Source organism: Cryptomeria japonica, chromosome 7 (genome assembly GCF_030272615.1).
Source record: "Cryptomeria japonica chromosome 7, Sugi_1.0, whole genome shotgun sequence".
In the NCBI taxonomy this organism is placed as follows: domain Eukaryota; kingdom Viridiplantae; phylum Streptophyta; class Pinopsida; order Cupressales; family Cupressaceae; genus Cryptomeria; species Cryptomeria japonica.
Window position 1 is genome coordinate 736,898,612 of NC_081411.1, and position 18,981 is coordinate 736,917,592.

The following is an 18,981-nucleotide window of genomic DNA, read 5'->3' on the forward strand; positions in this document are numbered from 1 at the left end:
GGAGTCAAGCAGGTTTAGAAGGGACCTGAAACCCTATTTACAAGAAGCTGCCATCAAACAACCATCAACAAACCATCAATAAGCAGGAAACTAGTACACACAAAAATAAAGAAAAAATCAACACAAAAAAATAAGAAGAAGCAGCTAATTCAAATTCTTTAAAGCTTCTTCTACCTCCACTTCAAGCTAAGAAAGGTTCATGGATAAATTCTTCATATATCTCACATCTTGTGCAGCTTGATCCACCATCTTCTTATTGCTCACCCTGGTCTGAGTACAAGGTCCTCTTGGACCTCCTCCTAAGTTGCCTTCTTTCCTTTCTCAATGGTATCAATGTCAATGAAGAAATATTTTTCCTCCTAATCCCTCTCAAATTTCTCAATTATAACTCTAACGCTCTCTGCACTAGACTGGATAACCTTGTAGTTGAAGCTAACCAAGGTTATTAAATTATTATTGATCCTTGTAGCTGAAGATGCCAATTATTTGTTGAAATGATGAGAAGTCTTAAATTTAGACACATAATGAAGATTCTTGGCCTAGGAACATTGGACACTTCAAGTAAAAAATCTATTTAAAAAAATAAAATGAATTCATATAAAAGTTTGGGTTCAACCTCACACACTAAAGATAGTAATGTCACTCAGCATATAATTACATTAGATATAATAGATAATCAAACAAAGAACACTTCTCTAGTAAGAAAAACAAGTGAAACACTAAAAATAAGTAGAAAAACACTAATGACAGTTGTTCGGAGATGTGAAAGATTTGACAACCCAAAAAACAATGAATTATGAGGGCAAAAGCATGGAGTTGTGTCACACTTTGGGCCAACGGAGGGTAGTCTGGCCGAACTGAGTTCGATCAGACTACTCCTTGATTGTGTGGCACTGAAATGGCTCTAGGAGTTTAGCCGAACTCCCTTAGTTGAAAAGCCACCATAAAAAAAAATCAATTTTTTTTGAAATGTTGAAACTATCCTATGTGGCTAGCCATGTGGCACCAAAAAGGCCAATTTTTGTGCATTTTTGCCAGATTCAACTTCTGGCTAATTTTTCATCAATTTGAATTTTTTTTCAACAAATAAAAAATACCTTTTGCAGATCTCAAAGTCACAAATCCTGTCATATTATTTTTTTACTATTTTGATAATTTTGAATATTTTTTATTAATTAAACATTGCGAGTAGCTTTTTAAAGTAAAAAAAGAGGCTCATTCGAAATTATAAAATAAATATCAATTGAATAAAATTAAAAAATAATTTTTCACTAGATGAGAGAATCTTCTTGAAAAGGGTATTTTTTGTTTTTGGTTAATGATAAATTTACTAGTCAAGAGGTGGCACCAACCAAAAATTGTCAAATTTAGCTATCTTGGACTTCAAAATATTATAATGAGAAAAATATACATCAAAATTTAAATTTTTATTTATTTAACACTGCATATATATGTTCTCTACTTGGAAAAATTTTTTTTTTAAAAAAAAAGTCCATTTTCATTTTCTTGTGTGACGCCAACTAGAACCCCTGATTTTAAGCATTTTTTAGCAATGAAAAATCTGTCATTGAAATTATAAAAAAAAAAATCAATTTTTTTCCTAAAAAATTTTAAAAATAACATACATAAATTTCATTAATATTTCTACATTTGGTCAGTTTATATCATTTCAAAATTCAATTTAGAAATATCACTTTAGTTAGATAGTTTTAGTTCTGTTGTCCGATGCCTTTATAAAAGTGTGACACAACATTATGCTTTTACCCATGAGCATTCTTTGGTAGAATCCCATGGAAATATAAAACTATATTTGAAGCCTTGAAATCCCTAATTGAGGTTTAGGAAAAATAACATAAGAGTATCAATTAATCCAAGAGAGATTGTAGAAAAGAGAATTGGTTGTCCAAACCATGAGCCACATCTAAAGAATTTTTTGGATATGACTAAACCTATTTTTTCTCCTAATTTGTAGAGATGTATCCACAAATCAAAATTATTGATTGAAGGTATTTTGAAATGGAAAATATTTTTAATATAAAAATAAATCATACATGCACAACTTGTTGTGTAGAGTATAGATTAAACTTTTTAATCATTATCATGTTTATCGACATATATGTGTAGGTTTATAGACTACTATGGTTTTACATGAGTGTACGTATGATAAAGACATCTTGATGAAAAATTAGGGTTTCCATCACAATAAGGATAAAAAATGCTAATTTTTTTACTTGGGGACCAATACATTAGGGAAAGATAGGAATTAGATAGATCTAGATTTTGATCTGATTCTAGGGGTTTAAGTGTGCCTCTTCTTTCCCTTGAGTTGAATTGATTTATTGAGGATGTTGAGATTAGGGTAAATGGGCTAGAATCGAAGTAACAATGTGTGAATAGTGATCTACAATTATCGGATCGAGCCACAAAGCTGGATTTAAGGATTATAAGAGTATTAAGACTTGTTCTTAAAAGGAGCTCCTAATTGGCTAGTCCACTAGGATGGTGGTCGCTTTGGTCCTCCACACCTTTTGCACTCCAATAGGGGATTGATTCGTCACTATAAATAAAGCCAATTTTGAAGATTGTAGTTCCATAATTGTTCCTGCACACACTAGAGAAGGTAAATAGGTTGGGGAAAAGGGTTTGCCTAAGTTAAACCTCGTTTAGGAATTAACCTTAACTGAATTATTACAAATATTGAAATAAACAATGGAAAGATATACCTCAGATCTACAATGGCTGATAATGATGCTTTGCTTCTTGAATGCGTAATCATCTATGTTGTATGAAATGGCATGAACAAGACAAAACCCTAATCACATAGACATGATTGCATATGAATGTTGTAATTTTCTCCAGAATGGCTGAATGAAGGAAATGTAGCCTTGAAAATCTCTAGAAATGCTTGATTGCTTGAATGAAATTGCTAGTTATGAAATTAGGTTGATCAAATACCGAGTTATATATGATGATCTAGGTCAATTTACTGGTTAGGCCAACCTCCAATGGTCACATAGAGCCACCAAATTCATTTCCCACTAGAGAGATAGGTCTCATCCCTCTCTTGAAAAATGGGCCTCATTGAGGGGGATTCAAGCACTGGGCACTCTTCTCCAGGACTAGTGTGCTAGCACCCTGGTCCTCCTCTATTAGGGGCCAATATTTTGGCCTAGTGAGGTGGACACCCCTCCAGAGAGTCATTTGGTAGGTGTATGTGGCATTGAAATTAGAGTTAAGGCACTTAACGAACTTTGATAAGAGATGAGGGGGATACACGCTAAAGTAGGGACACAAACATGAAGTGTAAATTGGCCTGATGATAATTTACTACAAAAGGTTCCACCTAGATAATCAAGGTATTTTATTTTAAATTTTTTATGTGAAAGAGTAGATGGTCAATTACTATACAAGAATTCGTGCTTATATGGAACATGTGATAGTTGTGGTCGCTTGCAATGTTTGATTTATAGTGTACACATAGATAATACACATGAAATTGAAAATAAAAAATGTAAGTTTTGAAAACTATGTCAGTTGCATATAGACTAAAAGATGGCAAAGAAGGAAAAACGAGTGAATTGGTGAGTTAAAATATAGTATTGAATCAATTTATTCCTATTTTGGAGATAATGTAGCGTATGAGTATGCAACACATACCCATAGAGCTTAATGGTTTGTCATGCAAGGACACATTTTCACTTGGTACCATCATTTTAGTTATAAATTTTGTAGAGAACTATACATAACAACTATAGAACGAGGTTCAGTCATAGTATTAACGCCACTCAATTTGCTATATTTTTATATATACTATTTAGTCATGTAATTCATAGTACAAAGGAAGATAAGAAGATCTTGAGGGAGTATTACTTTTATATCAATGATGATCGCCCACATTCTACAAAGTTTGTCGAGGGTTTCTTTTATAAATTCTACCATGATTTGATTAGTAGGAACACCAAATTTTGTTATCATACCATATGTTTAGATGATTGTGCATCGCAATTCAAGAACTTATAAATCTTTTTTTGGCTGCATAGGATACATAAGATCATTGGTGCTCAACATGTATGATTTTTTTTAGGATGAGAATGGAAAGAGTGAGCATGATGATGTAGAAGCGTGCATTAAAAGATCCTTAGCACAAGAGGAATTTGTTGGAGTAATTAGGATACCACCTTAGTAACTAGTTAATCAATAATTAATTACTTAAGGATCTTATGCTTTTATATTCTTAGATTGGGATAAATATAGGTCAAGTTGTCTCAAGCCATATGATTAAGACACTCATTATGTTGTAATTTAATCCTCCCCTAGGGTTCACATCTAGGATTTTTTTTATCTTTATGCTTTTATAAACATTCTTTGTATACATCGTAATAAATGCAAGTTAATTTAATATAATCTATTTGCAAGTTTGTCTCAATATCATATTCCTTTGTGGATCAATCTCTCTCAAGGTTGTATAACAATAATCATGGTTTTTTCTCTTTGAATTTGATAGGGATTTTAGTTGTAAGTTATTTTTGGGAGCTATGGGGCTAGCTATCATCTCCAACATGGTATTAGAGCTCAATATCTACTCTTTAATGGTATTAGAGCACAAGATCTATGACTTCCTATCCATTTTTTGTAAGGACCACCATAATACCAAATTAAGATAATTTACATAATTCACAAAGATACACATAATCAAGCATAAATAATTGCCACGCATTCAAATATACAAGGTCAGAGACATGAAATTACATTTCAACAAGAAGTTAGAGTGCACAAGCCAACAAGAAGGACATACATAATGATACATCTTTGAAGAAAAGTGTGTTTGATTTTGATTAGGTGCTTGATTGGAATAGTGTGTTTGATTTTGATTAGGTGCTTGATTGGAATGCTCTTCATTTGAAGGTGTTTTGTAACTTTTGGCACCTTGGGTTCATTTCTTATGCCATCTTACAACTATGACATACTAATTTGAGATCACCCATTGCCTTTATCTATAATGTTTAAAGATGCAATACTATCAACTAGTAACTATTCCTATTCCTATGGGAATGCAAATGTTTTAGTTAGGTAGTGTTCTTGGACACCAAATGTTGTTGAGAGTATGATCCAAATTCATGATATGGATTGTTGGTAGTATGATGTATGCTATTGTCTAGACTAAACTATACATTAACCAAGTAGTTGGAGTGCTAAGCAAGTATATATGTCCAAATGGGGCAAGGAGTATTAGATTAGAAATGATATTATTAATATACATTTATGACACTCTATATATTATTCTAATTTTTATTAAAGGACTTATTGTGTTAAATATAATTGATATGCAAGGATTCATCAATGTAGAATAAGCAAGATTTGTGGATAGAAAAGTTCTACTAGTGGTTATCTTTTTAATCTATTTACTATCTAGTGGTTAGCTGAATGAGAAAGAGATGAGTTATTCTTTTTCTTTTGGCTATAGAGGTAGTATACATAATAGCTACCCGTGCATACATTAGGGGATATTTTAGATTCAAAGATTATGATTAGATATATGTTTGGGAATGGATATAGTTTTTTTACTTTAAATATGCATAAATGTCACATGAATGTATAATAACAATTTTTTGAGACACGTTGAAGGTTAAAATATTATTATTGAGAAGGTGGATACTCCAATAAAAATTAAAAATAATGTGACAAAATAAAGAAGTGGGTAGATGTAAAATTGGTGAATTCAACATATAGTAGTTACATTATTTTTTAGAACAAACTCATGTGATCTTTTAGTTAACATATATAAAAATTGGGATATTGTTAAGACTAGGTGTAGTAGACTTTATAAATCCTAAAGGATGTGTTATTGTGGTATATTAATAGGTCCTCAAGGAAAGAGGCACACATGGTGAGAAATTTAATATTCCTTGGTTCAAATAGTAAGCCATTTATCACAACTCATCTCATGATAATTGTAAGAAGTGTTTAATATAGCATTTTATATATTGTGTATTAATTATTATTTTTAATATTGAAAATCAAATATATTAAAGAGATCAATTAATTTTAAAAAAAGGCATTACTAGTGGTCATTCTATATTGCCTTTTTTGAGCATAAAATAACATTTTCCATAATCTCATATACTTGTGAAAACAACCTACATAGTGGGCTCATAATTTATTTGAATTTTTGTAGATAAATTTAATCAATTTTTTAGTTTGACTTTTAAAAAATATTAATTAATATTTTTTTTTAGTGTCCTAATTTTATTAGATTAAAAAAAATGAGCATTTAGTCAATAAATTACATAGTGTGCATTAAAATTTGGATTTGAAAAATGATGTATAGATTGAAAGATATGATTACTTTTCCGTATAAACATTTATTAGTTGTATATCCTTAAAAATAATTATTAATCATCTATTGAAGTTGTGAGAAAAAAACTATAGTTTTTTTGTCCTAATTTGAGTTTCTTCTACAATTATTTTCCATTTTATCAAATCAAATTAAAGGTGGGCCATGTAAACTTCAAGCCAAAGTCAAAGAAACTACCAAGATAATGTTGATTATTTGGTTTGAAAAGTTCTAGCTAGAAATGTTAACACTTCTACGTTCCACAGGTTTCCAACCATTAAGATTGTTTGTCTTACAAATAACTTGAATTCACTCATGAAACCATCTACTTTGACATTTCTCTATTTCTATACATTATTAAGAAAGTTGTACATTGGATGCATCTTTCTTTTGAATGATACATTCTTTTTACAATGATACCTAACATGACCTTATTGTCAAGACCCATCCTTTTCATCCACCTAAACTACACCTAAAAAAGATTCTTTGTATTAATCACATTTTATTATATCTTAGGTTATATTCATGTTGCTTGGATCTATATAATTGATATTACATATAGATTACACATCTACTTTATTTCTAATTTTTTCTAAATCATATTATTTTTTAAAGATCAAATTATATCATCCCTTTTTATATTTTTCTATAGATTATAAAATTATCATATTTTATAGAATCTCAATTTAAACATTATTTATAAACAAATTCGTGAATAAGAATCTTCTTTCTAGAAATTGGTATTTTTGATCTTTACCCCTAATTTTTATTATAGCCACCATTAAATTTAGATCTTTACATAGATAATATGTGATTTTGTCAACATATACAATTAGTATGAAGAATACTTTTAGTATCTCTGTCGATTTGAGTACAATGTACGCAAAAGCGTATCAATTTCTTGCTTTCATCGGAATTCTCTTGATCTTCACGGTCCGAAACATTCGCCATCTCCAACTTGGCACAGGGAATCAAATCAACAAACCAAATCAATCTACTGTCTAACAAATCAAAGAACTTTACCCTCCATTTCTTCAGAAACAACAATGGAGCTACAATTATGCCCGCGCCCACTCCGAAGCTCATACCCATCAAAACAATGAAACTGTCAATTTTCTCTCTTGCCCTCATTTTATTCGCCCTTTCTTTCTTCTTAGGCTTGCTTTCATCCTTTGGCGAAGGCGACCATGACTCTTTAAGTTGTAACCCGAATAGACCTGGATTATGTGAGAAGGATGAGGCTTCAAATGTAAAAAACTGTCCTCCTTGCGGTATCTTTCCTGTAAGATGATTGTATGACAGGTTCAAGTAACTTAGGTATGTGAGAAGTTGCAATTCACTAGGGATTACTCCAGACAGTTGGTTTCGCGAGAGGTCAAGGGACTCCAACTGTGCCATGTTTCCCAAGGACTTGGGTATACCACCATCAATATGGTTTCTTGAAATATTAAGAATGATCAAACCAATCAGAGATCCCATGCCTTGAGGGATATGACCTGATAATCTATTGCTTGATAGATCAAGGCATCTTACCAAACGCAAAGCTTTCACATACTCTAGCTCTAATCCTTTGCTTCTGATGATTATTTTCTCTACATATTTTGAGCCTTTTATCGACCCAAACTCAAACTCAAAGAATTCTGTATACTCTAAGACATTTGACATACCCTTCATCTCTGAAATGTTGCCCGGAATGACACCTGTAAAACTATTCATTGAAAGGTCTAATATTTGAAGATGCAGTAACTTGCTTACATCAGCAGGTACATTTCCTTCGAATCTGTTTGATCTTAAGATTAGGAAGCTCTAGAATCCAATTTGAAGAAATGTTCCCTGTCAGTATGTTGTCTCCCACATCTAATATCTGCAACTGCGTACAATTTGCAAGTGTTGGCAGAGTTCCATTTAGACGATTTCTCCTGATTTTCAGTGTTTGTAGGGAAGTCATGCTTCCCAACTCCGCTGGCAACTCACCTTCCAAACAATTGTTCTCCAAATTCAATACCTCAAGATAACTGCAGTTTACAAAACCTGGAGGAATCTTCCTGTAAGTCGATTATTTGACAAATCCAGAATCTCTATAAACCCCCCTTCACAAATTGTGGATGGAATGCTACCACTGATATTGTTCTGAGACAGAGACAGGTAACTAGATTGATACTCGCCAATTTCAGCTGGAATGGATCCATAAAAGTGATTTTCAGACAGGTCTAACGCAACCACTGAAGGAGGAGGAAGCGGGAGCGGACCATGAAAGTTATTGTGATGCAAGTCCAGAATCTTTAATGCTTTAAGCCCCATTAGCTTGGAAAGTGAATCGCCTGCAAAACTGTTATAAGACAGGTTGAGCTTTTGAAGAGGAAGGGAATCCCATATCCACGCAGGAATATTACCCCACAATCTATTGTCTGACAAATCCAGATCGGAAATTTGGATTTGAGTTGATAAGAAGGCCGGGAACTCACCCTCCATGTTACATGATCTTAATTTCAAAGTTCTAAACGAGTTTTGGGGAACCCACGTCGGACTGACTTTCACAGTTAACGCATTGTTTGAAATGTCTAGAGATACCAGACTGGAGAGATTATGAAGGTGGGACTCTGTAAGGTTCCCACTTAACCAATTTGAGGATAGGGAAAGAACCTTCAGTCGAGATAGATATGAAATGTTGTCAGGTATGCAATCTGTTAACAAGTTGTTGCTTAGATCAAGCGTCTCAAGGGAAATTAGTTGACTAACGGAAGCCGGGATTTTGCCAATCAAGTGGTTATTACTCAGATCAACCAGAACAAGGGACTTAGTGTTGGCCAAGGAAGGAATTGTGCCGTTCAGTTTATTGTGGCTCAGATCAAGGTGTGTGAGGGAGGTAAGATTCATGTCAGGGGATGGAATGGCACCGGTTAATAGGTTCTGCCTCAAGTGAACATTACGGAGCTTCCCAAATGCACCTAACAACTTAGAGGGTATGTTGCCCTGCAACTGATTGTATGAAAGGTCGATATAGGCTAAAGGAAATGTTCCTAATGGATGCTTAGCGCCAAAGGATGGTATACTTCCTATTAACTTGTTATTTGAGATATCCAACATTATGAGTCCTGTAAGATTAACAATGGTGGGAGGAAGCTGACCTTGGATAAGGCAGTTCGAGAGATCCAAGAGTGTTAACGAAGAGATGTTCGCAATTGAATCTGGAATAGCTCCTGCTACGTTGGTTGTAGTAAGAACAAGGCTGTTAAGCTTCGCAGAGTGTCGCGGAAGAATGCTTGAAAGTTGCCCTCCCAAGTCTAGATTTGCAGACAAGTCAACTTCTTGCAGGTTTTGTAGGCTCAACAGATGAGGAGGGATGGAGCCATTGAGGTCACAGCTGCTAAGCTTGAGAGAAACAAGGTTGGAAAGGTTGTGTAAGCTAGAAGGTATGGACGAGAAGAAGGAATTGCCACCAAGTTGGAGGTGGGTTAGATAGGTAAGATTTGCAAGGGAAGGGGGAATCGGGCCAGAGAGCATACAGTTGTACATTTGAAGACGCCTGAGACTGTGCATGGTGGAGATAGCTTTGCCCCATTCATCGCTTGCCACTTGCATCATATTCACCCCGTCCAGCAGCAGCACCTCTAAGTCCCTCATGTTTCCTATCCACATCCGCATGTCTTCAATTGTGATGGAGGAAGAGGAAATGTAGTAATCTGTGGAAAGATCCAAGTAGCGCAAGGTGGACGTGTTGCCCAGCTCCCTAGGTGTCTTTCCAACGATTCCAGCGTTTGACAAGCTGAGACAGCGCAAATCTTTCAGCGTGTGGAGTTGCTGAGGGAACCCAACACCACTGAAGTCGTTGCAGCTCAAATCCAAGACTTGTAACATCTTTAGATCAAACAGAGGAGAAAGAACGTCTTTTTTATTACTCTCAACAGAAAGCCTAGTGATCTCGGAACGAACATCAGAGGTTGAATTCTGCGAAGCCACCGCCGGGTTGTTGGCGAAAGGATCGTGGAGATCCAACTGAATGACATGATTTGCTGTATCATCACATCGGATTCCTTCCCACTGGCAACAGTCAGTGGAATTATTCCAATTGTTCAGTCGACCAGACGGGTCGTGAAGACCCCGCTTGAAATCCAAGAGGGATTTTTTCTCATTTTCTGAACAGCAAGATACCCAACAAATCGGCAGCCACAGCACAAATCCCCCAAAGGTCCAGAACAAACTCTTTGAGAATTTCATTGGGTTTTGTTCAATTTCGCCCTTTGAAACGCCTGCAATTAACACCCCTTCCAAGAAATATTCGGAGGGACCATTCTTAGCAGAACAATATGAAGCAATCAACAATCAGTACTTGTTTGCATAAAGTCCCAGCAAGCGATCGGGAAATGGGAGGACCCCATTCCTATCGAAAGACACAAAATTGGAGTAATTTGTGACAAGTTGGCAACGTGCCAAGGACAACTTCTTCCACTGACGAGAAGGACAAAAAATTGATTGAGTTGCCAAGGCTATTACTGTGATCAACTGAATTATTGAAACTCAATAGTAAGACGAATATTATAAGTGGGAGGTGTGAACGAAGTCATTGAAAAAGCTTAGACAGGACGACCTATTAAAGTTGTATGGTATTTCCAGGAAGGTTCGTAAACGTGTAGAGATGAGAAAGCGAATAAATCTGCGACATATCCTAGTTCTACGGGGAAAAAATCTAGCGAAGCCGTAAAACAAACGTCAGGTTGTCGTAGGGGACGGGGATCTTTATCGAAAATTATCAACCGTTGGAATTGCATCGGGATTCTTTCTCAATTTTGTTTGAATATGGGCTTCAATCATGTGGACTTGTCGGCATAACTCATATTTTAATCTTATGCGGGTACCTTATTCTCATGGGATTTTGATTTTACACATGATTGCAGCTTATATATACTATGTAATTACTCGTGAATATTAATAGAGTTGTCTTTCCAAAATGACTACTTTTTGAGTAAAGAAATGTCAAGACAATATTCAGCAATATTGTAATGGTTTAAAAATATTCAAGATTAGCATATATTTTTATTTAGTTTTGTGTTTAATTTGGTGTAATGTCTTTGTATAGTTATATAGTTAAAAATTGTAAATATCTTTATAAAATTGGATATGTGCTTAGTTTATATGTATCACTTATCTTTATGTTTGCATGTGTCCATCCAAGTCAATTGATGTATCTTTTTTATTATAATCATTAATCCAATCTTAATCCATAGTCTATTCTTAACAAACACTATCCAACATACTATGTCTATGGTTGTGAGTCATCCTCATAACTATGATGTCAATTCACTTGATTGTAAAATCATAATCAAACATTTTAGTCCACCAACCTCTTGTACACTTGGGTCCCAAGCACACAATGCACAAATATTCGCAAGATAGTGTTATATCAATGTATAAAAACACATACATTAATTTGCATTCATTTAAACACATGTGAACAAAAATCTTAGAAGACGTGAAAAAACACAAGCACATTTCTCAATATAAAGACATTCAAAACTAATCATTCACATAATTTAATCTAACAAACACTCATCCTACCACATATTGCTTTTGAGGAGAAAGGCCTCATCAGAGCAGGGGAATCAAGCTTGAGGGTAGAAAGACCATGGGCTAGTGATGAGGCCTTTCTCCTCAAAAGCAATTGGAGACCAATATGAACCTATGGACAAGGAAGAACCCAAATCTTTATAATCCTCTTCCTCCTTAGAGTGCACCAAATCAACTTCCTTAGAAGGGGGAGAAAGGATTTTTTCTATTTAGCCCCATGAATAGGGTTGAATCAGGTAGGGACAAGTTTAGTCTTGGATAAGGAGGTTGTGCATTGGGGTCAATTTTGAAATAGGGGATCTAGAGAGATCAACAACCAAGTTAGAGTTTGGCATGAGACCAAAGGAAATCAAAGGGGTCTCGCTAGATGAGGTAAAAGCCAAGTGAAATTTATAAAGCCTTAGGATTAAGCCTTGCTAGAGAGGGAAGACACTCCCAACTTCAGCCATAACAACTAACTGGGATAAAGAGGAACAATTAACCAAAAAGGGAAATTCCTTTTGATGCCATACCTGAGATGGTTTAGCATTAGAAAGAGTTGGGTGTGGAATCGTTTGAATCTCCCATCCAACATGAAATACTTTATAAGCATGAGCACCACATCCTTCCAAACCTAGGGAAGGTTTTCTCTATTGTAACCACTCTACAATCTCAGGACACCTTTTCTCGACATAAAGAACCTCTTGAAGTCATCTTTATAGGTCCCCTTCAACATTTTGGGAAAATTCAAGTTTGGGTGAACTCACAATAATGGTTCCCACTTTTTTGCCACTTTTGACACTGAGATGAACATTTTTAAAATAATCTTCAACTTCCGACAACTATAACTTTTAAACTATTAAGAATTTGAAGATGATGTAAATTAGTGATTTGTAGCATTTTGTCTATAGATTCTAAATATATTTTTTTCAAATTTTTTTTGAAGATTTTTTTTTAATTTTTCCATCTCCCTCGAAAAGTAGTTTTTTACACCAAACTACATTTTTTAAGAGTGATGTGCCTCCCGAAACACATAAATTTGTTTCTATAAATGATAAAAAACTCTATTCTTTCGAATTTTGGTTTTTAACATCAATATCCAGGACTTGCAGTTGGTTTGATAGTGATATGTTGAATATTTTTTATTTTATTATTTTTTGAAATCTGACTAGTTATAATTTGGACATAGGTTTAGGTTTGAACACATAAATTGTTTTATATATATCGAAATTAATTTATGTTTTTGTTAGAAAGAAGACATCAATATGGAGGGCTTATATTTTTTTAATCTTTTTTGAATTAGTTTCCTATTTTTCCTAATGCATTGAATAGAGAAGTTCATGTTCGGTTAAAAACCAATATTTCATAAAATTAAAAAAACAAGATCATAATAAATTCACAATGTAATAAAATTATACTCGTTGGAAAGATTGCTCTTAGTACTACCATCTTATATTTTTGGGTTATCAAGATTCTTTCATTTGAGCCTAGAACCAAAGGTTTGAAGGCCAAAATTTCTTAGAATTGTGAAGAATTTTGGGAAAGGTGTCAAAAAAGGTTAGTTTGTATGAACAAATGTTTGAACGAAGGGTGTTCGCTCGAACCCCCTGGGCAAAATAATGGCACAAACATTCACATAATGACCTAGTTCGAACGAACCCGGCCTTTTGTAACGGACGATGTTCGTATGAACCCCAGCCAACCCAAATTTTCATTTTTCTAACAATTTAATATGTCATATAAATATAGATATTTTTTTTATTTTTTTAAACATAAATGATCAATATAATTCACATTTTTTAATGAAAGAAGACATTTGAAAGTTATTTTGAGGGAAATAATTTGAAGATATTTGAAGGTTATTTTAAAAGCATGGGGAACAAGAAGAGATGGCAAAATAAGACTTCAAGGAATTATTCACCCAAAATGGAACAAAGATATCGAGAACAAAGAAGGAAAATATATTATGATGCAAATATGTATTTTTATTTAATTTCTATTTAAATTTATATGTATTACATACCAAAAATTGTGTTTATTTGATAGTATTAGTTAAATATTTTTATGTAATAATTTTATGAAAATTATTTTAACTATTATTAATTTAATTTATATAATAATTTTGTCTTAATTAATTCTAAATGATGTTATTTTTATTAAATAAATTGGAAATGGTAAGATTAAAAATAATTTTGTTTTAATTTGAAATATGTGTGTTTTTGCATTTCAAATTCCATTAACTTGCTTGTTGTGTAATTGACATTTTCTCTCCCACCTTAAGTCCATTTATAATAGAGAGTTTTAATTTAAAATTTAGATCTTTAGGACCCCTCTCTTTCCCATTTATAATTTAATTTAGATAGTCCATAAATATATAATTTAATTTAGATTTTGAAACCATGTGTCTTTTTAGTTTAGCAAACACTTCAATTGGTGCTCTAAAATTAATAAACTTGTCTTCTGTGTCTTGAGCAATGGGTTCTTTTTGTTTTATCCTTAGAAAGGGGCCTGCCTCCCAAGTAGCCCTTAAGGATCAGTGAGATGGAACAACCCAAAGTGGTAACAAGATAAAGCCAATCTCTTCTAGACCACTATAAATAAAAGTGATTGTAACGAAAGTTGCAAGTAACAGGTGCTGGAATGGCATAGCAATGTTAAATTGCCAGATCTATGCCCACCTGAATGGATGCCCTTACTAGTGCCTTTTATGTGTTAGAAGCTCAAAACCTTCTAGTTGTTGGGGCAGGAGGTCAGACCTCTGGAGCGGCTTACACACATACGGTTCTTAGTAGAAATACAAAGTTCGCCACAGGGAGTTTTCATGGGGACTGGTACTTGTCTGCCCTGGAGAAGTGAATGTTGTGGAGGGGAGCCAGTGGGGTCAAGCACCTAAGTATTCGTTATGAATTGCATAGCTCAGAGTAATCCCCCAAGTGAGATTCAACAACGATTGTCTTGGCCAGCCCTAGGATTTGTGCTTGCATAATCAAAATGATCAAACACTTTCAAACAAACAAACATTGTGTCTAATTTGATTTCAAGTGTATGCAAAAATATTTCACATTATACTTGAGTCCCCTTAAGACCTATATTGATAATAGGACCTATTATGTGATATTAGGGCCTATTATATGCGATTATAGGTATGTCTTAAATATGACATAATATGTCTTATTATGACTTAATATGGCCACGTATGCAAATACATTTCACATTATATACTTGAGTTCCCGTATGACCTATATTATGTGATATTAGGGCCTATTATGTATGTGATATTAATGACCTATTATCGCATAATTTAGGTCCTAATATCACATGTAATAGGTCCTAATATATGCATAATATAGGTCTTAAGGGGACTCAAGTATAATGTGATTTTTTGCATACGTGGTCATATTAAGTCATAATAAGACCTATTATGTCATAATAAGTTCTAGTATGTCATATTTAAGACCTATAATCGCATAATAGGTCCTAAAATCACATAATATAGATCTTAATGGGAGTCAAGTATAATGTTCAAAATATTTTTGCATTCGTGGTCATAGTAAAAAATATTCTCTGTCATCTTAAATTATGTGCAGAACGGGCTCGAAAAGAGATGGGAGATAAAATAAGGTACTCTAGAGAGATGCCTTGAGTAACTATAGTTTCCCGACTTTACTCAAAATAACACCTTTCCAACCTGCAAGTTTTCTCTAGATTCTTTAAAGAAGCCCGGTCTAGATCGACTCCTCCACCTTCCAAGTAGTTAAAGGTAATCCCTAAAAAGAAGATGAGAGGCTTGCAATGTTACATTTCAAAATCATGGCATTCTAATTTGGATGTTCTAGGGGACATTCATAAAGTAAAGAGCACTCTTACCCAATTAAAATTTTTTCCCCAAAGCACAAGATGTATAGTCTAAGAGTAAGGAACCTTCTTTGAATTTGATCTAGCTTCTTGGCCCATGAAACCAAAATATAGAAAAGAGATAGGAGATAAAAATAAGGTACTCTGCAAAAATGCCTTGAGTAATTATAGTTTCCCAACACTACTCAAAATAATACCTTTCCAACCTGCAAGTTTTCTCTAGATTCTTCAAAGAATCCCATCCTAGATCGACTCCTCCACCTTCCTAGTAGTTAAAGGTAAGCCCAGATAAGAAGATGAGAGGCTTTCAATGTTGCATTTCAAATCATGGCATTCTAATTTTGGATTTTCTAAGGGACATTCATAAAGTAAAGAACGCTCTTATCCAAGTTAATTTTTTTCCACAAAGCACAACTTGTATAGTTTGAGAGTATAGAACACCAGCCTTTAGCCTCTACCACCAAAGACAAGCCAAGCAAAAGGGTGTTATCCACAAATTGCTGATGAGAGATCACAAAAGGGGCAGAAGAAGGTTTAATCCCATTGAGAATGCCCTACTAAACACAAAGATTGATATTTCACTCCAAAACATCTTCCATGAGAATGAAGAGATAGGGGGAAAAGAGGGTCTCCTTGCTTGAGTCCACTAGAAGAAAAGAAAAAACCTATAGGAGCACCATTGACCAACACCAAATACATAGGAATTTTGAAGCAAGCCTTAATCAACTTTAAGAATTTACCCCTAAAACCAAATTTTATGAGCACCAAGGAAAGAAAGGGCCATGAAACCATATTGTATTCTTTAGAGATATCTAGTTTCAAGAGAATACTCTCTCTTCGGTTGTTCTCCATAGAGTGGAGAGTTTTGTGGACAACAAGAACAACATAAAAAATCTAACAACTTGGAATAAAGCCTTTTTTATTAATATGCGATAATAGGCAAATAATATTTTTTATATTTTTTACTAATTATATTAGATTGATATAAAATTAAACCTTGAATACCAAAAGTTGGCAAAAAAATGACATTTTGGAGGGATGTGAAGCCAAAAAAGAACTATACAATATCATGCAATTATTGAAATGAAATCTCAAATTTTAAGGTATGTTCTCTTTTTCTTTCTTTCTTTTGTTCATGCCATCTTATCAACATATTTCATGTGCTACATATTATAATATTAATTCACTTCATTGCAACCCAATTATTGACCTGAAACAAATAGCCATGTAGAAGAAAACAAGTGGACTAAAGTATACACACTATAAATACCAAGGATGATATGATATCATTACACTCTTTGGATGGTTCACCATCCGATCTTCTTGTAGTTTTGTAAATTTTATGGCTCTACAATTTCACACTCACTTTGGATCCACTTTGATGATCATATCATGTCTCATCGTGCTTAGTTTCAAGCCATTTCTAGGAGGTTAGTGCAATACCCTACTTAGTGAACTTTGTTTCAACCCAAACTATTGGGACTACAACACATAGCATCCCTATCCTCCTAGACTACGACACCTAGTGCTCCTGCCCAAGCATTTTGGCCCCAAATTTAAAATTACAATGGTTGGCTTTGTGAGAAATGACAAAGCATTCATAAAATAAGGTTTCCTTCTAGGGAAAATGAAGCACACAAAATATCCACCTTTAGATTCATGACCTAATGATAAATAGTCAAGGTTTACAATGATAAAGTATACATGACCTAATGATAAATGGTCAAGGTTTACAATTTTAAATTATGCATAACATGAATAAGTTTTCTTTTTTTCTTTTTAGGTTTTTGCATGGCCTAAAAAACGTTTATGATCTTGAATATGAATCTTGGATGGGGTATTTTTTATTAGTTTATTTTTATGGCAAATTATTATTTTCTTTGATGATCATATTGTAGCAACAAAGACCTATTTACATCACTTATCTTCAACAATAACAATGTATTTTAAATTTTTTCTATTTAAGACTTCAATCTTTTACCTATTATATTCTCCAATCCATCTTTATTGACCAAATGGATATGTGCATGATATAGTAGTAATTTTCAACAAATAATATTATGTCTTCAACTTGTAACTTTACTCATCAATTTTGTTAACTTCATTTCGAGATTTGACACAAACATGCAATAAACTTTTCGAAATTGTAGATTTCTTTCTTGCAAATTTAGAACAAATCTATACACATTAATTTTGAACTTCATTTCCTTTTTGTCTTTGACTAAAATTATAATTGTTTTGGCTACAAATTGTTTTTCACTTTTGAAAGCAACTTTTCTTTTCAATTAACAACAAGAGCTTTTTTATGGAAGCAATATAAGAAGAAAAATAAACTATAGTCCTCTTCCTTTAACGGTGACAGATACCTTCAGGGCTACTACATATTCTTTTTAAAAAAATACAATGTTTCTCCTTACTCCAATTGATTTAAATAATCACGTTAAAAAAATTGTAGTGTGATGTAAAAACCGGTCCAAATTGTCATGGGATGTCTAAGGAAATATGGTCCTTCTTTCATTTAATTTAATGTTGAAATACTTAAAATTGATAGAGTTTTATGTTGGGAATGTGAAGTCTAATAGTCACATGACCATTCCTCTTCTCTCATCTATTCGTTTCATAGCTGAATACGATTGTATAAATGGCTGTGTGCAGCCCATGTATGTAGTGGATTTAGATATCGATTAATCAAGAGTTATTCCTTGCTTGAGAGTGGACATAACCTTTATGGTGAACCACTATAATTTTGTGTCTCGTGTCCTTGTTGTATTGTTATTTTAGTTTCAGTTTTTGTATAAATAGATGTGTGCAGTCCATGTACGAATGTCTATTAAAGATTGATTAATAAAAAATTTTCCCTGCTTTCTGATGGATGAAATCAGTTATGGTGAACCACGAATATAGCTGTATTATATGTCAAATAGTTAAAGCTGCCCTATCTGTGTTTCCACATTCTGAATGCAAGTCTACGAGGGGAATTTCATCTATTACATGAGACAAAAATTCCCCTTTTGTTATGATTTGGCAGTCTGGGAGAATGCAAGGAAAGGTGGTAGAGTCTGGCTCTACACCTGCCAGTTCCATTTACTTGAAAGTTTCTAAAGACTTTTCAATTAATCCATTTTGTGCATATTCTGCAACCATTTCAGTCCGTGAAACCACATGTCTCGGAGGCATTTTGTCAAACACTTCGCATGCTCTGAACAACATATGTAAGAACAACTGGTGGTGAGAACTGATCCATCATG

At 33.7% G+C, this 18,981-nt stretch overlaps 1 protein-coding gene across 1 annotated transcript in view; it reads right to left on the minus strand.

Annotated features, from left to right (window-relative positions):
• The window catches only part of LOC131044373 (receptor-like protein 33), a 57,487-nt gene that overhangs the window by 13,187 nt on the left and 25,319 nt on the right, over positions 1-18,981 (minus strand). Inside the window, exons 4-6 of the mRNA XM_059208949.1 lie at positions 8,496-10,470; positions 8,309-8,379; positions 7,217-8,034 (exon numbers count right to left, since the gene is read on the minus strand). Coding sequence (XP_059064932.1) covers positions 7,217-8,034; positions 8,309-8,379; positions 8,496-10,470 — 2,864 coding nt within the window. The remainder of the gene's footprint in view (positions 1-7,216; positions 8,035-8,308; positions 8,380-8,495; positions 10,471-18,981) is intronic.